Below are 24,834 nucleotides of genomic sequence, written 5' to 3' on the forward strand. Positions count from 1 at the left end.
ATCAGAGGATGGATGTCCAGGCACAGCCATGCCCGTGGAGAATACGAGGAGAAGCAGGGGTAGCATGGCCACAACATGGGCTGAGAGCAAGGGACAAACCTAGTCAGAGGCTGCTGAAAGCCACTTAGTGCTAAGGGACACTTTCCCAAAAGGCTTGAGATGGCTTTGATTGGTGTATGGTTTCTGATGGTATTGGTGTGTGCTCTGTGCTCAGGGCACTGACCCAGTGCCTCTTCAGAGCAGCTCTGTGCTTTTGCCAGTGGAAAGCTTCAAATGAAGCGGTAAGATTGGAGGCCAAACCACCACAGGGTGAGTTTTCTGTGGCTCTGATGGTCTAAGGCTGCAGTAACAGGAGAGACATCTTTTGGCAGGCCCCTGTGCAGATTTTAACATTTGTTCTCCCCCTCCCATTTGCTGCAGCCAAAGTTGACCACAGCATGGTCCTGTGTAGCTCCACCTGCTAGCACTCTTGTGAAGGAGGAAAGCATTTACACAGCTGTTTAGTGCATGCAAAAGTTGAGAAGTCCACTGAGTTATTTGTGTCCAACTTAATGAGTCAATGATGGAACAAAACTGGAAGCATAACTTTGTCCTGGATAGATCTCAGTCCATTCCTTGTGTTTCTAGGGCAAAGATGATGAAAGGTAAAATAACTTGCAGTTAAAAAATAAAATAAAAATAAAATACAGCTGTTGGTGATTGTAAAGATCTGATAATTAATTCATTTTCCCTTGTGGTCAGTAGAGAGTTAGCTGGCAAAAAACAATGAACTCCTAGACTATATTGTTCAGTGTAATTCCTGCCTTGCAGTTTCATGACAGACAGGGGAAATGTATGGGACAGACACAAGAAAAGAATCTGCTGCCTCGTAGACACAGCAGTGCTGGAGGTCTAACCATGGCTTGGTGTGTGCACACAAGGCCAACAGATATTTCTATTGAGTGCTCCAGCCAAGGATGGCTTTTGGCAGAGCCTTGCACAACTCTAATGATTCCTTTGATTTAAAAACTTGCATCAGTGGGAAGAAAAGTAACATTGCACTCTGGCTTAGAGCTTCTCTGAAGTATCTCCAATGAATAAATCTCCCCTACAGCTTTGAAGAACGAATCACTGGATTAGACATGAAAATAAAAAGTATCCTTTATGTGTATACTTCTGAAGAACCTCTTAAAGACCAGGTATTACTGAAGTTCTAAAACACCTTACATGCTGCTGACTATCTGCAAAGCAGTGAATTTTGTCTTTGATAAAAAAGCATTTTTGAGAGTTATGGAAATTCTGTGAGCATCCCATTAGCTGTCTGCCTGCCTGCTGCGCTGCCTATCCCAAGGTCATCCAAGCCTCTGCTCTTTGGTGCACATGTATTTGGTTTACAGCACCTTGCCAGAGAAGTAGCGCGGCCTGAATCCTCAGCTATGTCAGGTTCCCACAGTCCAGACAGAATCAGAGAATGGCTGAGGCTGGAAGGGACCTCTGGCTTCATCTGGTCCAACTCCTGCTCAAGAAGGGACACCCAGAGCAAGCCACCCAGCACCATGTCCAGGAGATTTTAAAGATCTTCAAGGAGAGGAGACCCCACAGCCCCTCTGGGCAACCTGTGCCAGCTCTCCATCACTTAGACAGCACAGAAGTGCTTCCTGATGGTCAGAGGGAACCTTTTGTATTCTTGTTCGTGCCCATAGCCTCTTGTCCTGGCACTGACAAGAGCCTGGCTCCATCCCCTGTGCATGTCCCTACACTTTCAAGCTCCCTCACGCTCCCCAAGTAGGGCAGAGCATCTCACTGGCTGTTATTTAGGCTGCCTGATTTCTGCAAGTGCCACAACACCAAGATAAGCTCAGGAACGTACCCACGCGGTCTGGCTGCATCAGTGCTGTTCCCGATAAGTGAGGAAACAAGGCCAGGCCGTCCCTCGTCGTCCCTCTCAGGTCAATGGTGTTTCCTTGAAACTGAACCCCGTGCATGTCGTAGTGACTGCCCAGCCCGATGAGGTGCCAGGAGACCTTGTCGTCCTTGCACATGGCCAGGCCTGGCAGGTTACCAAACAAGTAGCCATTGACAGCTGGAGGAGAAGAAAAGAGCCTGGTCGGTGGCCTGTGGGTTGTACCTCAGCACAGAGCCTCCTGCCACCTCTGCAGCAAGGGGCTCACAACCAAGGAAGTCATAACATTAATTAAAGAGGCATTTTGTGAAGCAAAGTTAGCACTGGATAACACCACATTAATGCTTAAATGCTGTTCTTACAAACTCTTAGCTTCTACATTTCTTTTTAGCCTATAAAATACCATAACAGCCCTCAACATAGATGTAGAACTGCTTCTCCAAGCTTTCCAGGGTGCTTCACAGATGCCAGTTAAATATATAAATTAAGAGACTCTTTTCAACTTGGAGAAAGATCATTAAGACCATGGAGTGGGCCATAAAGAGTCCAAGTAGTAATTTCAATTCTGATGTAGCCTTCTGACACGATTTTTACTTTAATTTCTACTTTTACTTCAAAAATATCTCTCTTCATTCTAGAAGGGTTTTCTGGGGCTAAACTCCCTAACTTTGGGGATTTTTCTGTGATCACTGCATCAAAGATATTAAGACAGAATAAAACTTCAGTATTAAATATCACCTCATAACAGAAAAATAAAATAGGACTCAGAAAATCTGGAGGCGAGTTTATAAGAAATGTATTAAAAGAGGAATAATCACTGCAAGGTGCCTGATGTTTGGAGACATTGTGCCTACAATGTCTTCACACACTTTTTGCTTGGTAGTTATCTGTTCACTATTAGCATATATTCTCAGTGCTCTCAGGAAAATCAAAGCATGATGAGATTATGTGATTTGATCAAGTCTGACACATCAGGAATATATTTGAGGATGTCTGTGCCAAAGTCATATATTTACGTATAGAAGTGAAGTTTTAAACTATTACTGGCCTCTCCCCTAGTCTTTATCCCTCTGCCAGAGGTCACTGCCCAAGCAGAGCAGAGGATGAACCTTCATTATCAGAGTCAGTGCCAAAGCTGGCAGCTAATTTTAAATCACCAGTGAACATCATTTTTTTCTGCAGTTGCTGTTTGACTCTGGCACTATGCCTTTTTATATATCTAGGTGTTGTATCTAAAACCTAGACTCTGTTCCTTTTCTCCAGGTGTAGTTGGTAGGTGGATGCAGTCATTGTTAATGTGACAAAGGATTCAACACACATTCAGAGGACATGAGGAGCTGGCCATACACTGACTGACAGCTTCCACCTCACCCTCTAGGGCATTGCAGTCAGCTGTGAATGATGATAAAATCTGCCAATGATGAGTGAAGGAAAGATATCATTAACAGATATCAGATATTTCGTACCGTGCATTTTGTTGGATTCCTTGAAATCCTCGTCATTTTCATCTACCTTTGAAGGGTCTCCAGTAAATGCTTCAATATTCTTGTTCAGATACCAGCTGTCATTCTCATCAAAGATTGAAAACAGAAGGTAGAATTCCCTATCTATTCCTTTCTGTAGCCAAGGAAGAAGCCAAGACATTAAAATCAGTCTGTGTAGAAGTACCCAAGTGAAAAAAAATATATATTTTTGTAACAAAAAATTATTTCCCCAGGAAACTACAGCTGCTTTCTTACTATGTCCTTATATAGGATTTGGGCTGACCCTTTTGCATCAGCCAGAAGAATAAAGAAAATAGCACTTACTTAGCATGGAAAGATGCATTCATTGCTAACGAGTACATGGAAAAGATGGAAAACCTTTCAGGATTCACTCAGAACAAGCCTGAATACTGGCAAATGCCAATTTCACCTTCCTAAACACCCCTCACAGGTCAGCTTTTAATCTGAGGAATGACATTTGTTTAACCTCTTCAATCTGAGCTGGGAAAATTGGCCCATAAGGCCACCTCCCCCCAGCCCACTACCCTGCTCTTTGGGGTCCATCTGACCAGCTGAGCACCTGCGTCCCGTCCTCATTCAGCACGTTCTTCCGACAGACCAGCAAAGGCCCCACCAGGCCAGAATTGGTGTCCTTGACGGCATCAGTGGCTGAGTAGTAGAGATATGTGAGGCATGGTGGGTCGTTCTCACTTGGACCTCCATTTTCAGGCACTCTCCATTTGTACGTGAAGGTTTCACCTGCCTTAACATGGGCTCCTGGCTTCATATATCCTGCAGAGAGAAAATTGAGAAGCACCCAGGTCACGAGAAAGGTTATGCCCTCCAGAATACAAGCGTTGGCTGGGGGGTCAGACGTAGCCACTGCTTTCTGCAGGTGGGCTCTCCCTTGCAACCACAGCTCAAGCACCATTCTGTGGGCTGGTGACTTCTGCCATGGGGACATCTCGCCAGAGCCCAGTGCCCTGGGGACACACTGAGCCGTTCCTCACAGAACAAGTTCAGCTACACCACACAGACACCGGCCCGATGCTATCTGGAGGATCTGGAATCTGTCAGACCAGACGTGCAGAGCTCATCCTTGCTCTTAAATGGCTTCCTCTAATGTCTGTAGCTTTCCTGCCTTATCGTGAGATTCATCTGAGGTACGAACGCAGACTCTGGCTTTTCATTAAGCACCATGAAGCAATTACCTCAGCGAGTGGGGCTACAGTTGTGACTGTTTAGAAATTCAGCACAAATCTGATCCTGGTAATTGCTTCTTTTTGATTTTGCAGCAAGGAACCTCTGTCAGAGTCTCCAAAGGGTGGCTGCTACCACTTTCTTTAGAAGCTAATTTGGGGTGATTGTCTGCTGCCTGGCATGGGGTGCCTGTAGTATCACTCATGAAATTTAGCCACTGTAAAAGGGTGTCGGTATTCACAGAGAGAGGACTCATAAAAGGGACTGGAAATGAACGTTTGGAAAAGGGGTCAGCCCTGCACCCTCAGAAGAAAAAAATTACTAAATAACCCTTTTACTCTTTGCTGTGAGGAAGATCAAACTAGAAATTTTATTTAAAGCTAAGGCACCTATTGGCTGGGTTTTCTCAGCACAATCAGATGTTTCTGTCAGCAGCAGCCTGCACTGATTTGATTCTCTGTGTGCTGCCAAAAGCCTGGAGTGCCTCATGAAGAATCCTGTTACGAACTTAGACATGAATGAAAATATCAATATTTAAACACATACAATCTGCCACAAACTGCGATACAAAGCAGGGTACTTCTGCAATGGTATCTGATGCTATTAAATTAATCCTGCAATGGTGCTCGATATGGAGAAGAATATTGATTTGGAGAGAAAAAATAATTATGAGATTGGACAAGTGTTATATGCAATATGGAAGAATATTACTGAGAGCACAACTGAAAAAAAAAATGATAAGCCTTATGCATGTTTATGTACAGTATTTTCATGTGAATAATCTACACTCAGACAAAGCACGGGCTTAGAAAAATCATTGTCCCTCACTATAAACTTGCAGCCCCTGTAGGGGCCATACCTACATACTCTTGTAGATGGGTATGATGGAAATCCAAGACACCAGGCTTATGGAGAGAGAAGAGCAAAAAGATTGTCAGGAAGAGATAAATCTGGAGTCAGTTTCCTCTCCAGAGACCCAGAAGTGTGCAGCTCATGCTGCTGCTGAACTGTAGGGTTTAGGTTGATTTTGCTCCACATTGAAGGGTGCAATGAGGATGGATGCTATTACCATGGAGGTTTAAAAGAAAGCACAACAGGACTGAATGTGAGCAGAGAGAAGGATCTGCTTTTCCATCAGAAAAATTATATCTGATGTTAGGATGTGTACAGGTGAATTCAAGGCCAAAGTGAACCCTGATGTTTCAAGATACAGCTTGGCCTGCTAAAAAATTTGTTGCATTGCAAGGTCAGCAACTAGAGACAACAGAATTTGATTCAAGCCTTTTGTGTCGATGTTATTGTATGGTTTTATGAGTTTTGCATGCTGACCTAATTCTCTTAGCACAGTTCTCAAAAGAGGGATTATGTCCTGGGTGTTCCTTTCTGATACGTTGCAATGGAAACAAAACAATTACGACAACAAGAAGGATAACTTTCTCTTTGGTGCTGCAGCTCATCTAACATAAGCACTCTAAAGCTAGGACACATGCTCTAACCCTAATCTAGGTTCCTTTGGTAGTCAAGGGAAACAGAGACACCTCCAGGGGTGACCTACTGTCTCCTAAAACAGGTGTTCAAAGTAAACGAGACTTCTTGCCCTCTGAAGAGGTTGATTTTTGCCTCTGACTGAAGAAGTTGCCTACCAATTAGACATAACACCTTACATTTAATGGTTAAACTTAGATGATAAAGATCCCATCTTTGCACAAAATGGGAGGAAGCCTTTGGTAAATGCTCTGTTCTAGCATTTACACAGTTATGAGGGTTAATAAGAATTGTTGCTGCTTCACATTCTGGGTCAATCTGATAAAAGATGCCTGGATGCTGACTATACTGGCCATGAAGGAAGGGGAATACCAGGCCTCCGTTAGAGGATCTGGTGTGAAGCAGCCCAGACCACGTAGATAGCTCTATGCAAAAACTCAGCAGAGTCATCATGCCAGATCCTAAGCAACATTTTTTGGAGCTTGTTCAGAGTAGGTCCACTGATGGGATATTAGATTAGAACTATTGTAAATTGGATTGGGCTGTTGACTTGTACTCAAAATTAACAGATGGACCTCAGCTGGTTTCAGTGACCCTGTCTGGCACATGTCCAAGGGGAAGAACCTGTACAGAGGCAGACTGGGGGGTCCCTCAGGTTGTGACATGTAGGGTAGACACAAACTAAACCAAATCACCGCTTCCATTCCTTAATACCCACAAAAATGGCAACGCTACAGAGCAACAGGAGAAGATCTGCAGACTCAAGTATTCTGGATGTGACAATACAGCAGTTCAGTCAAAACTTACCATCTAAGTAGGGAGCTCCTTCCGACAGTTTGCTGAAGCTTACACCATGGGCCATAATGCTGTAGCTCCTTTTGGCTTTATTGGCAAATGTAACTAGCACTGTATCTCCCACTTCAGCTTTTATTACAGGACCTTAAAGAAAGAGAGTTAGGGAAGGCGTTCGAACCACCAACAAAAGTAATTTTATCTAAACTAGACAGCACTGACTAGCAGCTGAATGCCCCAAATTTCCCACTGGATTCAAGGGGACTTTTGCTTCCAAAGGATGGGAGAACATTCACCATACCAAGTATTCCTAGGTGCTTCATGTTCTTTGGCTGAATCTTCCTTTTACTGAATGTTGCATCAGTATACTCCACATAGCGAACCTTCCAGTATTGCCCTCCTATTCTGTCAGTCCCTTGTGTGAAATAAATTGCAGATTCACTGTGGATTTAACAAATCAGACTGGTTAAATTACTAGAGGTTCGGGCAGAAACCTTTCTTTAGGATAAAGTTATTACCCCAGACATGGGAGAAATGACCTTCCAAGTTACTAGTTTGCATACACTTTTCCAGCAGGCTAGATTAAACATTACTGAGCTGAATTACAGTTACAAATTAGTTAACAAATGGGTATTCATTGTGTATTAGACTTCCATGTGTTTAATTTCAACTTACTTAGGACAAGTGCTCTGTCAACTTACCTCTAACTACCTTAGGGCAAGACCAGTGCTATTACCTGTGCACAATTCATCTTTAATCTTCTTTACTTTTCCTGGGAGATAGTCTAACACAATTCATCTCCATCAGTTATAACAAGGGGGGGAAATCTACCATCATAGCACCTCTGAGATACACCAATTTCAAGTGTGAAAGCTGCCAAAGGAATCTTGATGTAAGGGTTTCCATTCTGTTGAACTTTTCATGCCTCATCAGGGCTCACTTTCTCCACGGACTTAACGATGGAGAGAGATAAGTGCTTCCAGAAGGCAACTCCTAAGCATCACAGTTACAAATCTAATTTCTCAACACGGTTGTTTAAATCCTCCCTGCCTCATTCAATTAAAATTAATAACAGTGCAGGACCTAGCCCTGGTGAATCACTGTGGAAGTCTCACCCAGACTCTCGAAATTAAGCACAACAGGAGAGGATGAGAAAGCTTACCTGCCAGTGGCATTTAAGCCCTGCCCAGTGAATTTATCATAACCGTCAGGTCCATAATTCCAGAGCACTTCTTCAGCAGCAATATAATATCTTCTCTTGTGACTGACTGGTGAAGGCTGAGACAGTTTTTCTTGGCAGATCTGTACGTCATACAGTGCCTCCATGCCACCTGGGAGGAGAAAGAGTCTGGAGACAGTCCTTGGCCAGTTGCAGAGTCAGCAAATTTGTGGGTATAAGTGAACATTCAGAACTCTCTAGGCAGAAGCTATGTGGATTGGAAAAAGTGGCTAGGATCATTTGGGTAAGTTTCTATTTTTAGAGACTTCTGTCTACTCTGAGCTAGACGCTAGCACCCTCCTCTCACAAATGGTACATCACCCCACAGGTGAAATCCACTGAAATCTATGACATTCTTTAGTGGGCTTATTTACTCAGTTCCTTAATCTGGGTAAGGATGACAGAATGATTTGAGGGATCAGAGTGCCTCCTGAAATGTGCAACGTGGCATCACCTCCCCCTGACTTCCATTGAAATAGAGAGCTTGGTTTATTATGGTTTATTATTATTGGCACACTGAAGGAGTTGCTAGACAGAATCAAGTCTCTCTGCCTAATAATAATCCCACTGAAGTGAACACAGAAGTTCTTAAAAGTAAAAATTTTCACAACTTGTAGCTGTTTCTGATATTATAATTATGCAGTTCCTGCTATCACAAGCCTACATGTAGTTTATGATATGTGGTTTTCAGGTTCTTGCACCACACAAATACAACATCATCATCATCAAACTCCTTCAAGTAAAGGTGTCTTACCAAGCTTCTGAACACATCGCTAATTTTTGTCTGATTTCTATAAAAAAAAATCTATGAAGGTTTCATCTGGCATATTTCTTAAAGTGTACATATTAATCTACAACAAAAAATGATGATGAAAGATCTTCTCAATGACCATCAAAATCTGTAATTTATATAGAAAGTGCTGTGTCAGCACTGGGTCTATCATGCTGTTCTCACATTAGTTGCCTGTATTTACAAAGTTAAGTTATTCATTCTATCTGAATATTTGGCCCAACATACATAATTTTCACTGGAGACTAAACTCACAATGTTTTTCTGATGAAATAGTTCTCAAGCGTTCAGTTAGTCAGAAAATAAGTGTCAAATCATGCTTCCACTGGAAACATCTCTCAGTTTTCTTTTCCTGTCATGTTGGAGGCTGGAAATTCTGTATCTCATAGGATCAGGAAGATCTATAGCATCATACCTCGCAAATGTTCGTTAACCTGGCAAGTTATCAACCACCTCCCGGGGTTCCCAGGGGTCATTTCTGCTGTGATGAATGTTGCTGGGAACAGACCGACGACATCTGCCCTCTGGTCTCTGTTGGTGAATGTGTGGCCGTAGAAATACGCAGCGTGTATATCGATCTCGCTTCCCATGCCAATCAAGTGCCAGGACATGGGAGTGTCAGCACACATCTCCAAGCCAGGGAGATTTCCGTAAATATAACCATTAAGAGCTGAAAACAAAAGTGGAAGACTTTATGAGAGGGAAAAGACAAGTGCCATGTTCCTCTGACCTCCTTTCTAAGCATGATCCTTTCCTGGAAAAGAATCTATGATTGTCCACGCTGAGTCCCTAGCTGAATAAGGTGCTGATGGGATGCCTGATGGAGGATAACATTTTTAAACAGCCAGCTAACAGCTTAGGATGATCAAATGGCCCAAATTCTCTGTCTGAGTCTATGAGAAACTTCCTGAGTCATAACAAGGTATTGCAAAGGCCCAGTCATCACAAAAAGTCCTGATAACGAAGTTAATTTGTTCTGCAGGTACTTAGGATGTCTGGAATCTATTCCCTCTAATTCTGAGTCATAAATAGCTATTATATAGCTGGCTCAAGCAATTAAGATTTGAAAATTATGGTATCAGACAAATCAGTCTTAGTCAGCTCTCTCTTCCTCCACTTCCGTATCAGACAATGTTAGGAGAACTTCAGGAGAAAAAGATTCATATTTTGAAAAATAATTTAGCTCCTGGGCTCCATGGAACAACCAAAATACTGAGAAATTTCTGGATTTAACTTCTTACACCAGGTCTCTAAATAGCTCAAAGTACTACTGTCCCACTAATCTCTGAAGGGCAGGAGTAGCAGTACCAGCCAGCCCACCAGTCCTGAGGCCATTTCAAGAGCCAGAAATGCTGGACTCTTGGAATAAACACATCTCAAAGTGCTCTGCAGCCTCCTTTTCTCTTTTCACAGATGGTCAAGCAGTCACCAAAAGGCTTATGTCTGTTGACTAAGATAAAATGCTAAACAAGTGACAGAGCGAGATGTGAAAGTTGAATCTCCTCACTGCAAACCAGTGTGTTGTACTGTGTTTAGGGAGAGGCTTTTATCAGCACAGTACTTCAACATCCCAAACCATTCCAGGCTGTCACAGATAAAGAAGAGATACCACAAGAGACAGAAAGTCCTAGTGAAAAGAAGATCCTGATCACTGCTGTAGGTCACTATTTGCTCAAGAGTCCTGCTCACCATGCATTCGGTTGCTGGTCTGGAAACCGTCATCATCTTTGTCAACTGTTGCTGGTTCTAAGCAGAAAGTCTTTATATTCTCATCGAGGTACCAGCTGAAATTTTCATCTACAATGCTAAACATCAGGGCAAAAGCATTAGCAGCACCAGTCCTTTCTATTGAGGTCTCATCTGCAGTTCCTAAATTGCAAACGAAAAGGAAAGTGCTAAAAAGAGCCTTGGAGGGGATTGAATGCAAAAAAAATGACAGTAACTTTGGAGCATTGAAGGACATACAGTGGTCTGCCCATGAAATATAGGGCACGTTGACCCTCACCTAGTTTTGCTCCTCCAAGACACCTTACCCCCCCCCCCTCCCCAGCCTTTCAGCAGATGGGTGCCTCCAGTAGGCAGCTCATCTCACCTAAGTCAAGCTGATATTTAACGATCTGCTGATATGACATAAGCACAAGCAGCTGCCAAAAGCTGTGGTCCCATTTTTTCCATCTTTTTCCCACTGTCCCCAACCCTGCCCGTTGATCAGTATTGGCATTTGTGTAGCTATGCAGTGAGGCAGATCAGAAGCCTGATCCAGCTGGAAACCAGTGACTTTAGTTTTGTCCAGGAATTAAGGAGAGGCAAGTGGTAGCCCACATTTCTGTTGCATGGAAGCAGCTTGTGGAGCATACCCTCAGAACAGCTGGCTAAATGTGGCTCACTCCTCATGGACTAGTGAGGAAGCCTAGACAATTAACTAGGACAAGTTATTTAAATTTTAGAAACCTTAAGACAGGATGAGTACAATCTATTCAATCTAATTTGAGTATTGGTATCTGAGGGACCATTTGGGGGACAACCTGAGATTATAGGAGTGGTGACACTGGTAGTCTATTATTAACCATTGAGAGATTTATATTTCATCTAATTGTCCAGCCTACCTCTTAACACTTAAAAACCTTTTGCTTCCCCAGTGTCCTCTGGGATGGAGCCCCAGAGCCTTGCTGTCAGCCCTGTAAGGAGCCACCCACCACCAACAGAGGGAGGAGGCCTAATGCAGTGGCATTGTGCAGATATCCACCTTGACAAAGTCAAGACACAAGATGCAGATAAGCTGGCTTTCCAGGCTGGGATTGTTTTGAACATGCTATCTCCTAGCTTCATGCATTATTCTAAAGTTATTGGCTTGGTTTCACATATTCAGGAAGTTCCCCAAGGGAAAAAAGTCTGAGACATCTTAATTGTGAGTAAAGCTGGACAGCATACCTGTCCTCTCCACACTGAAGTCTTTCTTTTTTTTTTTTTTTTTTTTTCTGAATATATAAAAACTGCTTCTTTATATAAAGTTAGGGCTGGTTTTGTACTGCAGCAGATATGGGAAAGAGGTGGCAGATTTACACATGTCCCAGGTGGAGAGGGCACAATGGCTCAGCTGACAGAGGGGAGAGAGTTGATACGTGGTTCCAAAATTTTCAGGCTGTAAGTACACGGGACAAGCTGTGACCTCAGCTGCTCAGTGCACATTCCCATATGGCTGTGATATAAAACTTATACGCAAAAATCCATAAGGGAAAAAAAAAAAATGACAAGGAACATTGTGGTTTAAAGTATGTAAATACCAATGCCGAAGTCACCAACCCAGCCCTAATTTCACTTCCTGGGCAATGAGTCCTTCGCTTGTCCTGAAATGATCCCGGTTTTGGAACGTTTATTTTTGGCCTCGTTCATGCCCAGCTGGCCACAGAGCATGCTGCAGTCCCTCCACCAGCCGAGGCAAATCTCTTGTGAAGCTAAAGGGGAGCAGGAAGGGGGTTGTCCCAGAGCTACAATACCTACCCTGGGGTGCTCCTGGAATGACCCAGCTATTCCTTGCCCCTTTTTATGGGCTATGTAGGGATAGACTCTAGACCATCATGTTTATACCTGTAAGCAAAAATGACTGTTAAGATGCCAAGCTTGGCAGAGGGGCTTGCTTTGTCAGTGTTTCTAGCTCAGTACCTTTTTTACAAACCAGCAGTGGCCCAATTAAACCAGATGCAATATCTCTTGGTGTGTCAATGTGAGAATGGTAAATCCAAGTCAAGCAGTTTGAGTCTGCCAAAGTTGGGGAATAATCTTTCCTTACTGGCCATGTGTACGTGTAATTTCCACCAGGAACAACAAAGTCGTCCTCTTTGCTTTTACCGCCGGTTCCATCTGGGTAAAGCGCTCCTAATACATTAAAAATAAAAATAAAAAAAAAGGAAGCTTTTAGCTCCCCCTTAACCGTTTTCCTTAAATCAATGCATATTTCCTTCTATTTTATCAGAGCTTTAAAAAATAATAACAACACTCACAAACAAAGAATCACTGAGAAATTGTGAAAATTTTCAGAAGTTTTGGTAAAAACAGTCAAAAACTGTTGATAGTTAAAATCAATTACTCATCAGTAGACAAAGCTTTTAAAAAACAGACTTTAGTTTTTCCATGTCTCTTTACTCTCATCAAACAAACACATACACATCTTGTCAGCTTAAATTATACATCTTCTCACAGAAAACTGATGAGAGTGATAAATGTAGGCAAATCCATACACCTCTAACCAAAATACACATGCATAAGTTTGGGATTTTGAAAATTATATCATGTATGTTACACACCTATAAAGAGAAAAAAACATTGACTTACAAGAACTCTATCTATTCAACAGGCTAGAAGTAGAGAGAAGGAAGGAAAATACTCCTGTGACTAATAATTCAGGAAAATAATTCAGGAAAAAAAGACCCACCTAACCTGTTTCAGTGTTGGATTTATCCCAGGCGTCAGAGGTTTGTGGCAAAAGTTTTAAGAAATGAGGATGTTCCTGGTTTTAGTCATCAGTTGCAATTACTGATGGGTTTATGAGAGGGTGATCTAAAGTCCTCTGATGTCAATGGCCAGAACAATAAATACTTGGACCAGCTTTTAGCCCTGACATTTGCTACTCCAGGGGAAATGGAGAAAAAAAAGAGAAAGGAGAAAGAGCAAATCAGCTTTTACCTTCAGAGTCCTTGTCATAGAAGACCCCATGTGGATGCACTGAGTATGGACGAGAAGCAAAGTTTTTCAAATGGACAATAAAGACATCCTCTTCTTCTGCCTTCAGGACTGGCCCGAGGAATCCCAGCCAGGCTGCTTTGGGGATTTCCTGGGAGTATGTGTCATCAGTGAATTGCCTAAAAATAGCCTTTTTGTACACACGCCCTATGCGGTTGGCTCCTCTTGTTGCATACACGCTTGCAAACCTAGCATTGAGAAGGGAAAATAATTTAGAGACTAAAAATTCCTTGAAGAGTTGATCAAATAACAGGTGCTTACAGTGCAGATAATAGTTCCCAGGGACAAATCACGTAGCTAGTGGATCTAAGAGTGAGGAGTCAACCTGGACAATGCTATCAGAATCCAAGCCCCTTCCTGTGCAGTACTTATCCTGCTTGCAGGTACTACGTGGGTACTACACAGGTACTACAAACAAGTCTTCACTTGAGGACCAGCCACCCAGGACTTTCTGTACAGTTTTAGCACCTTCTCACTCTTTCACAAGAGCAAAACCTCACATCTAAATGCATGACTGTGCAGGAGAAGAAAAACAAATTAATTCAAAGTTTTTTTCTAAAGCCAATAAGAGCAATTATAATCAACTAGTTTGGCAACCCATAAGAGTAGCATAAGGTGTTTTTTGCATGAAAGGCATAATTTCTACTTTCCAGAACCCACATTTTATAGCAACTTCAAGTGACAGGGAATCCACCACATGGTCAGTGGCTGACATGTTGTGGCTATTAAATTCCTGTTCCCTTCAAATCCCGAACTGCATTTGCAGTCTAAAATCATCTAGCTCCATATACCAACAACTGGTTCCCATCATGACCTGTCTCAGATCAAAGAGGCCACACACCATCAGGAATTTATTTTCTAGGCAGATACTTGCACAAGTTTTAATTAATTGATTAAACTGCCTCCTACCTTTCTTCTGGACAAACCAAATGCACTGACATTCTTTATGCCACAAACCTTCCCTGATGTTCTCTTCTGAAAGCCTTCCAATATTGCTCTATCTCTTTTGAAGTCTGAACGCAAGAATTTCACATAATATGCAAGTAATATTGCAGTTAAAGGTGGAGGTGCTCCCTGTCAATACTTCTTATAAAACTAGAAATTAATTTTGCCCTTTTAACTATAATTTCATACTGGCAACCAATGTTTAGCCCATCTGTCATGATGCTAAATCTTTTTTACTTCTCTCTAGAATACATCTGACAAGTACGATGCACACTCTTCATCCCTAAGTATCCCACACGGTGTCCAAATAACCTCCCTTGCCACAGAACCAGGAGCGGTCTATACAACCAACTTCAGCATAGTTGACTGCTCCATGAGTTTTTGCATCCCTTGAAGATTGCTTGAACTTTTACACTTCCTAAAACAAACTCATTAAAAAGTTGAGCTAAGTTTTCCTGATGTATCACTGGCAGAAACATGGTAATTCCATATTTATATTGAATTTTTGTGACTGATCGGTTCACCTTCTTGAACACATTCTCTTTTGCCATTTCTGTACACTACCAACAGCATCAGTGTTGGATGTCATGGGAGCTAAAAGGTATAATTTCCTATAATTTCTTCACTATAAGATCCAGTGCTCCCCTTTATCAAGCCATCTCTACCTGACACGGTAACTCACAACATCCCCCAAGCATGGCCTCTCCAGCCCTGTGGCCACTGCCTAAACCAGATCACTGAAGTGATAGAAATCTGAAAGCCTCCCAAAAGAATGGTTTTTAATTTGAAAAATGTGGTTTATAATACAGACTCCTCAAGAGCTATTTTGGTACAAATGAAAGCATTGCCAGTGGCACCGCTGTGGCAGAAACAGTTGCCTAGAACAGAGAAGAAAGGACAGAAGCTTCTCAGCCTGGTTCATCACCAAACAAAATATGTTAGATAAATACACCGCCAAAAAAATGTTGTTAAGGAATGAGCTGCCAAGAAGTCTGGATCTTCAGCAAATTAGCAGCTCTGTGGTAACTCTGTGTGCACAGTGAGACCTGGCAAGTCACCCTGTGCTCTCCCAGGAGAAGATACCTTCCACTGCCTGGGGGAAGAGCTGCTACCACAGAGTAGTAGGTGGTGGTAGTAGCAGTGCAGTGTGAACGCCCATGCTGCTTTACCTCATGGCAATGTATTCCTGTGGCTGTGCCCTAATTCGAATTATAAATTGGTGTTTAGAATAGCTTAAAAGAAATTTTCTCTAGGGAAAAAAAGTCAAATAGATCCTTTTTTTCCATAAAGTACTTATTTTCAGCATTTTTTTTTCCCCAGTTTTATAAACAGCCAAATATTTTACATGAATCAATGCATTGGCACCTTGCTTCACCCATGATGACAGTGCTTTTATGGCCCTGGCTATCTGGCCAGACAACATTGCATGCTCTCCCATATTCTGCTCTGCAGAACTGTATTCCAGAAAAACCAAACACTTCTAGGCTAGGCATGTTCAGATGCTTGACATGAGTCTAGCTCCTACAAATGCACAGAACGGGGAACCCAAAGCCCATTAAAGTATTGAGGTTCAGGAAATCACCCTGCAGGTTTAGTCACTGAAGGTTTCCTTGGTGCCTAAAGCTGTGCTAACAGGTAAACTTAGCTAGCATCTCTGCTGGGCAGATCTGTGCCCATCTCCTATTCAAAGACATCTAGGAGGTAGGAAAAAAAGTATTTTTAATGGCAGCTTTCTGAAATGAGGTCCATTCAAGTAACCCATCCATTCAGAGCTGCAGAGCCCACTGTCTGTATCCTACAGCTAGTCACAAAGCAGGTGATGCTCCTCTATGCTGAGCATCAGGGCATGCAAAAGTCATGGAGCCAGCACAGAAGCAGAAACTTACTCTCTTGGGTCTGTTTAGCTATGGGTTTTAGTTAACCACAAAGAGAAAACAACTAATCAACTCTGGGAGACAAATTCCCACACCTCATGGATGCTCTTAACATTGTGTTCTGGACTCAAGCTCATCCATAGCTCCCTTTCCTACCACATCCACACTTTCCAAAGGGCAGAAAAGCTTCCTGCCCAAAAGACACCGATGATGCCCTGGATCTTTTAGCTTCACTCTTCCTTCTGTCTGGGAATGATGGGATCCCACTTCTGCCTATACAAAGACATGTATTTTCAGCATGCCCTTTTGGTTGCCCTCCACCACCTGAGACCAGAGCATGCTGGTTGTTGTGAGTCCCACTCTAGGTGTCCAGGCTTCCCCATTTCATCCAGGAGGACTTCTGGGGTGCCCACCTCAGTCTTTCTAGTAAGTGGTAGCTCTCTGAAACTCTTTACAGGGGTTGCTGTGCTGTACATTATAGTCGTTTGCATAAAGACTACGCACACTGGAACTAACAGTATCAGCCACAGAAATCTCATAGAAAGGATGTAGAGGCATTAGTGACTTCTCCTTTGCACCCCCAGATGCTGAAACAATTGGTCACTTCATGTGGGCACACTGCGGGGCTGGTACTTTTACCCAGTGCCTCAGTGCAGCCAGAGGATGTGTCAGAGGGAGCTGGCACAGGCTTGGTCCCATGTCCTCTGCTGCTCCTCTGGGACACAGAGGTTTTTCCCCTGTCCCTCTCTTTCAGTGAGAACATCTTCTCAGTGCGGTCTCCAATGCTGGTGTTGCACCAGTGCACCCAGATGCATCAGTGCATCTCCCAGTCCTGGGTTCCTTCCCATCTCTAGAACCCCTCCGAGATTTTCTGTGCTGCAGGATTTCAACTTGCATCTTTGACAAAAGCATTCTCAAAGACCATTGCCTGTCTTCTTCTGATGGTGTCTGCTTCTTTGAGAAGCACTTCACATTTTTAGCCATCTCATTAAACATCCCCTTCCCCTGCATCTCCTGCTTTGTTCTTTCCCACTCACTGACGTTCCAATACATTATTGTAGCAGCAACTTCTTCAAATGCTGTAATAGTTAAACATGGCCAGTTCTCTAAATCTGCCTTTGCCTCTTTCTTCTAGTGATCATGATGTGCCTATTCCACTGGGCACCCTGTACCAAAATGTCTCCTATTTCTCACATTCTTTTTGCTGCAAGCAGGTTAAATTCCCTGTTTCTTCATGCTCTCCTGCTCACTTCAAATTACTTTACCCTCATCGTGCTTTTGTGATATCACTGCCTGAACCTCTTCTATCCTTCAGGTCTTGTGCAGATGTAAGAGCTGCTCTTCTGAACCTTGACTGTCTCCCTCCAACTTAGTTTTCATCCAGTCCTTCAATGATCAGCCAGTCCTACTCCTTGTAGGGAACGGGAGCCCTCCATCCCCTGGAGTTGTACCCATGCAAATTTCCTAAGTTCCCTCAGAAACTCTTCAGTGGTCCTTCCTTTTCCTCCTGTAACCAGGCAGTCTTAATGGTACGTATAGAGGTAAGCAGGCTTGTAAATCAAGGCATAAAAAGATCTTGTTCAGACCAGGAAAACAATACAGATCCTTCTGTTATTTCTCTGCCTGATTTCATTTTTTTTTCCTAGCGACCATTCCCAGCAGTTCTTAAGCTCCAAGAAAAGATGGCAATGTACATGAGTGGGACAGGGAATTATTAACAAGTGATAAACTCTAATTCCTAAAAAATTGTATTAATGTAATTACAGCAACCCATCCCCCTGCAGTGATGAACATTAAAATTCCTCCAGATGAGGGAAAGGGTGAGATAAGAGCATTGTGTAGACTCTTCTTCAATGGATTCAAGAACAGACATGAAGATATTCTGCCATCTCAGGAAAGGGCTATGAGTTAAGTGTAGTTTTTATACCTGTTCCTTCTATCACACAGAAAATGTACTTTGAATAGATTTTTACCCTTTTTATGTTACCTGTGATCTTTATGAGCAGAGATACAGTCTAATAGAGGTTACATTTTTCCTAAGGTGCTTATGTGAGTACCCCGTTACAGTGTACATGAAGAGAGCTACACACCGTGCAGAGCAAAGCAAACACTACAGGACACAGAGCCAGATCCCTCACTGATACACTCTGAAGCCTGCTGAGTTGGTTTGTCATCATAATCGCTACTGAAAAATCAACACGTCCAACAACTACCAGATGAGGAGTCTTGAATTTTCTCCTGCAGTTAAAGTGCCCAACAGCTGCTGCATGTTCCTGGGTGCAACTGTAGGTAAACCCAAATTTTCTTTTCCTATTATTGCTCCACCAAAGTCCCATAGGTTTTGCAACAGCAGTCATTTATGCAAATACTCTTATTTGTTTGTTCCCCAAAATCTGTTGGTGAAACCTTATTCTCTACCCTCTTTGCATACTCTATGTCTGAATTTACTATACTTTTTTTCCCTAAAAATTCTCCAGTTTTCTCATGGCTGGAGTAAACTACGACAGTGCCCATGGTTCTCCTGTCATTTTAACCCCTGGGTCATGCGACATACTCAGAGTAACCCTCTGCCAGACCATGGCTCCCACAGAATGGCCAAAGCAATGTCTGTGCTAGAGGGATGGCCGGTGGAGGGGGACCAGCAGTACCAGCTCACTTGTGTAGGTGGTGCCCTGACCACACACCATCAAACAAGATGAGTTGTGTGTCCTCAAACGACAGAAGCACAATGTCCTCAGAAGACACTTGAGACCTTTTCTGACCCACAATGGCAACTGAAGAGGTCAGTAAAACCCAAAAAACTCTAAACGATGGTCTGAAGTGTCACTGGTTAAGTGTGGATATAATGGTTTCTCTCCTAGGATGAACTTCTTCCACTGAAGTCAATGACAAGGATTTCACCTTACGTGCCCTTCTGGTGCTGACCCTTCCCACAGTGATGTTCTCTGCTGACGCAATTGGGTCATTTGGCCGCATAATTACTCAGCCATTAGTTTAGCATCTGTGATGACAGTTTTACCGTCATTTATCTGGGTGGGATCTCCTTGTAGGCAAGTTGCACAAACTGTGTTTGATGCTGCGGTAACAAAAAATACCCGTTAGTGTTGGTGGGTGCAAGATTTAGCCCAGATAAATGTAACTTTGGTGGCCTAAGGAGAGGGGATGAGTGGTTACATCAGGCAAACTTAATAACATCTACCACCAGCAGAACAAGATGTAAGTGCCCATCATATAAACTAGCACTAAAATTAATTTAAAAGGATTATCAACCAAACTTTAATCCTGAGGGCTGAGCCACAATAGGGAGGGAAAGACTAATGTATGTCAAGCCACAACACCCAAGTGCATTTTTATTTTGAAAGGCCATTGCCTCTGTGGCCATTAAAGCAAGCAGGCAGTGTCTGAGCTCACCCTCCTGCTGCAGCAACATCCATGTCCCACGACATCTCACAGGGATCTGCAGCACGTCCAGCAGCACTGGCAGGTCCCTGCACCCTGCACGGCCAGTCCGCCATGTGGATGTGGTAAACCGATGTCAAACCTTCCACCAGTTATATCAGGTGGGAGGGGATGCTGAAAACCTTCCCACCTGCATTTAGTGGCTGTAATTTGGATGTATCTTTATTTTCCAAAGTCCTGTGGGTTTCAAAAAATGCCTGCATGATGTTTGAAGGAAGAATTGAGAGTGAAATATTTTAGTCCCGTTTGCAACAATCCAAATTATGAAAATCAGTGGAACAGCTCGAGGCTTCAAGCAGACTAGAGAAAGGGCAGAGGTGAGCAGCCTCATTATTGTCTTTACATGAGAAGCACTGATGCACAGTGAGATACTTGCTCCATGCAAGCAGCAGGCTGGCCCTTGACAACAGCAGCAATACAAATAATTATCAAAATTAACATCCGAGCAGGATAGTTACGCTAACACGGGGCTGCGTTCGGGTTAATCAGCTCTGACGAGAGGCAGACTTTTCACCTCACGCCCAGGGAGGTGCTGAGGCAGCTCCACGGCTTCTGGCTGGGCAGGCAGCTCACTCAGCACCAGCACAGCAGGAACCGAGCAGCCTTGTGCCAGAGCCCGCTCCCTGATCTCAGCCCCATGCCTCAGCTGCCAAGGTCTGCTTTCTGTAAAGCAGCCTCATCGCTGCTAAGAACCAAAGGCTGAGGAATATTTTATCAGCTTTGGCACAGCAACATCAAAATCGTCTTTTGAATCTCACTATCTGATCCAGGTAATGTAACACTTTCCATTACACAATTGCTAAATCAGCGTTTTTATTAAGGAGCAAAGAATAAGTGGTTTTGATTGTATCTCTGTGGGCTAGCTGGAATCAAAGGGAACATTCCTTTTTGTATATGCACCTGCCCTCTTAAAGATAATCAGTTTATATGCAAGCTCTTTATCTGCACTTCCCTATCAATTAAACTGGGATTGTGTCCCATCAGACGCATGTTGCGAGGATGCATCACAAGGTGAGAAGTGCTCGGCTCAGCGAGCCCGAGCGTTGCTGCTTGCTGAACGCAGCTGCCTCAAAATGCATCCCTAGGAACCGATCCTTAAACTTCATTAGTGGAACTGCATTTTTCTTACTATCAATAGGAACCAATTAGTTAGCTGATAGGTCAACCATTGGTTTAAATTTACATTAGAGTTCTTTACATTAGAGTTGCTTTAAATTTACATTAGAGTTCACATTAAAGAGCTAAATATTCAGCATAACTATAATTGGTTCACAATTTAGTCCACATACCTATGAAGAGAGACTATTATTCCAGAATAGAGCAGGTTTATTCTGTCTTAATACACTTTGAAAATGGAGTAAACTGTTTACAGGAATGGTTTTATTGTTCTGCAGTGGAAGGCTTCGCGTGGGGAGTTAGTTCATCACAAACAGCTCCCAAACTTTGAATGTATAGTCTGCCTTGAAATACAGATTACATTTCCTCTGTGGGTAATCCCTCTGGAATTAACATTCTCCCATGATTACATTACAACACTAACTGAAGACATAAGCTATCATCTCTCCGTATCATGCCAAGAACAAGGCATTACATTAAGGTCTCTGTACCTTGATGTTAATACCTAAAGCCAGCACCTCTCTTACTTGAAGGTAAATGTGCCACTTGGTGTTCAGGGAGCTCAAAGTGCAGGTACTTAAAAGTATGTTTTAAAGAACAGGTTCCATGTTTTTCTCTAGTATCAGGGAAGATTTACAGAAAATAGCTCTTCACATAAAGCTCATCTCTTTCCAGTGAGAGATCTTCCAGTTTAGGGAGGAGAGAAAGTTATCCTCTGGCAAAAAGAGTAGGTAAGTGAGAAACACCAGTGTTCAACACAGAGGAATAACCTTTCCAGCAATGTTATTCATGGGTTAGGAACAAAATATTACCCTGTATTCTACCTAAAAGGGCAACACCAGATGACTAGGATGCTATCTGGGTCCTCCAGATGTTAAGAGCATAAACATAAGACTTAATTGAAAAATAAAACTCCTTCTTGTCTCCTTTTTGTTGCAAAAACTCTTCGTTTATTAAATCCAACTGATAGTGATTCTGAAATTACCAACCACTAGAGAAAAGTCCTGCTTCTGCCTAAAGCAACAGAAAGGACATTTCCATTTATAACTCCAGGACACAGCACAGAGCTCCCAGTGTGCCTTCAGACACCAGAACCTCCTCCCTCCCCCAAAGCTCCCATCCCAACCCCAAGCCTAGACTCAGAGGAAGGACCCCTAAACTATCCCTGGGATGTCAAAGATGTTGGTCAAATCTTAAAAATACTCCCAGGTGTGTTGGAAGGCCACACTGTAGAGAGGCACTGAGGGTTTGTGCCATCTCCACCTGATGTCCAGGGAAGCTGTCCTGGCACGGCAGCAATACGGAGCCAACACCAGCACAAGGACAGGTGCCTGTCTGCCTGTTTTCCTCTGGCCGAGGCATGATTCATCATGGAGCTTACCTACACACTCCATTTTCAGCACAGGACTTCAATGTCATCATTCACAGCTGTATGTTTAAGCACCTGCCTAAACAGATGTCCTAAACTGAAGTCTCCATAGCTGCATACGTTGCAGGAGCATATGGATAATCGTCTTGAATTTCATTCATAGGCACTATACACATCTGAACTTTACAAAGTCACACCAAACCCCCAATTTCTATCATCTCACCAAGAGCAAAGTCACGAGTGCTTGTCTGTCAAATGCTCCTCTGCGTCTCATTGCAGAGATTTGTGTTTGATTGTGGTGAAATTGCAGTTTCACTTTGGACAACATGTCCCAGAAATTCCTGCCTCTCCATGAAACACACACACAAAGGGTTTACACACACACACAAAAGGGGTTTAACCCCCTTTTGAACGTGTTCTAAAATATTTCTTTTATGTTGCCCATAGAAATTGTGGAGTTTCCTTCTTCAGAGATCTTCAAAAGCTGCCTGGACATGGTGCTGGGCACTCTGCTCTGGGTGTCCCCGCTTGAGCAGGGGTTGGACCAGATGGACCGGGAGGTCCCTTCCTACCTTAGCCATGCTGCGATCCTGTAATCCACTACAATTCTTTGACAATTCTTTGGCAAATATCAGCTCCTTAACATCACCTTCAAGTACACAATAGCTGTTACATAGCCTAATTAAGTAAGATGGAAATAAGTCAAGCAAATTCTCCTCTTGCCTAGAAGCTGAAATGCTGTCTGTGACAATATCAACAACAGAGAGAGAAAAGAAGAGAAGAGAAGAGAAGAGAAGAGAAGAGAAGAGAAGAGAAGAGAAGAGAAGAGAAGAGAAGAGAAGAGAAGAGAAGAGAAGAGAAGAGAAGAGAAGAGAAGAGAAGAGAAGAGAAGAGAAGAGCCATCTTAAGACATTTACAACAACATTAACCACATTAGTCAATTTTGTTTAGAGCCCTCACTCTTTCTCCAGTTTATGAAAGCCCCTGATGACTTACTTGTCCTCCAAGAGGCTCTGTCCCGTGATCAGATTTTTCCCAGATGGTGCATAGTCCCAGTTCTCTTCCACAATCCCAAGGTAGTAGGTTCTGATTTTTGTTTCCACCACTGTGAACAGGCAGAGGAACCCAAGAGTGCGAAGGCAGCCACCACCTCGCACAGGAGGCATTTGTAGTTGTGATTGCGAGGCTGGCAGCAGGCAGGCAGCAGCAGGATGCACCACGGAGAGCTCACCCCTCCCTCCTGGCTCTTGACAAGTTATAAATAAGGAATGGACGGGGCAAAGCTCCTCCTTTTCTGCAGGTTAGGGCTGGGATAGGTAGAGAGCCTCGCTATGCAGAGCAGGGCTAGGGAGGAGGTTGCTGCCATGGTAGGACTCTTGCCAATCCTTCGGTGAATGCATAAATTGCTCATTTACCTGTCCAGGCTAGAGCCAGTTGGTGTTTCTTGGAAGTCTGATTGCTTTTTTGTCCCCTCTTTTCCAGACTGGTTAGTATGGCACATTGGGAGAGGGTGTTGTTGTTTTTTTTGGTCTTTTTGTGACCCCTGTCAACTCCCCCTTCTTTTTTCTTTTCTTTTCTTTTTTTTTTTTATTATTATTATTTTTAATTTCTTTATCACATCTGAGATTTCTAAAGCTAGCACCTTGCTTCCTTCATTGGGTTTATTCAGTGACATAACATTAATTTATAATAGCGCACTATCAGAGAGAGAAAGAGAATTTGCCAGTATCCCTCACATTTCTAGGATTTTCTGACCAATTTATTATGATGGAATGTGGTCTGGATGTATTCACACAGAATCACAGAATCACAGAATTTCTAGGTTGGAAGAGACCTCAAGATCAGAGTGCCCAAAACAAATCATTTTTTAACAAAGATTTCTGAAAATTGTATCCCCTGGAAGGTCTATCCATTTGGACATTAAGAATGAAGGCACAAATATTACCTTTTTATTAAACTTCCTAATTAACATGGCCACTTAGCTCTGTAGAAAATCAGTCCCTTCTTTTGTAGCCTGACTTCCTCTAAGAGGACATCCATATTACCATCTTGGTGAAGCCAGGTGTAAACCTATAAAAGTATGAATTGATAGGGTTTTTGAAACCACTTAGGCAACATCCCCAAAAAAATCACCTAGGTGACAAGACACTTAGAACCATACTACCCTCTTATTAGTTTTTAACTGATGAAAGACATTAAACACTACAGTTCTGTAATGCAGCATTACACCTGAGACTCATTTCCAGCTGTGACGGTTGTGAAATTCCCCTTTCCGCTCCGGAGCCATCCGACCTCTTCCCTTTGAAGTTAATGGTCACTCCTTGCTAGGGGTGTCAGAAGCTTCTCGGAGGAACTTGGTGGCCACAGGTTTATCTGCATCACTCATAACCTATCTCTGCAAAGCGAATGTTTTTTTTATGGGGCGGTTATGTGAGGTATGGACCGTGGTGAGTCTTCCTTCAAGGCAGACACAGGACAC

The 24,834-nt window shown here is 43.0% G+C and overlaps 1 protein-coding gene across 1 annotated transcript in view; it reads right to left on the minus strand.

The window, feature by feature from the left end:
- HEPHL1 (hephaestin like 1) overlaps positions 1 to 23,521 on the minus strand; it is a 32,297-nt gene extending 8,776 nt beyond the window's left edge. Inside the window, exons 1-11 of the mRNA XM_032203457.1 lie at positions 23,352 to 23,521; positions 13,536 to 13,780; positions 12,516 to 12,728; positions 10,542 to 10,721; positions 9,268 to 9,522; positions 8,006 to 8,174; positions 7,145 to 7,284; positions 6,859 to 6,990; positions 3,947 to 4,158; positions 3,349 to 3,499; positions 1,850 to 2,062 (exon numbers count right to left, since the gene is read on the minus strand). Of these exons, the coding sequence (XP_032059348.1) occupies positions 1,850 to 2,062; positions 3,349 to 3,499; positions 3,947 to 4,158; positions 6,859 to 6,990; positions 7,145 to 7,284; positions 8,006 to 8,174; positions 9,268 to 9,522; positions 10,542 to 10,721; positions 12,516 to 12,728; positions 13,536 to 13,780; positions 23,352 to 23,521 (2,080 nt within the window). The remainder of the gene's footprint in view (positions 1 to 1,849; positions 2,063 to 3,348; positions 3,500 to 3,946; positions 4,159 to 6,858; positions 6,991 to 7,144; positions 7,285 to 8,005; positions 8,175 to 9,267; positions 9,523 to 10,541; positions 10,722 to 12,515; positions 12,729 to 13,535; positions 13,781 to 23,351) is intronic.
- Positions 23,522 to 24,834: the final 1,313 nt, after the last annotated feature.

The sequence above is a fragment of the Aythya fuligula genome, chromosome 1, assembly GCF_009819795.1.
Source record: "Aythya fuligula isolate bAytFul2 chromosome 1, bAytFul2.pri, whole genome shotgun sequence".
In the NCBI taxonomy this organism is placed as follows: Eukaryota; Metazoa; Chordata; class Aves; order Anseriformes; family Anatidae; genus Aythya; species Aythya fuligula.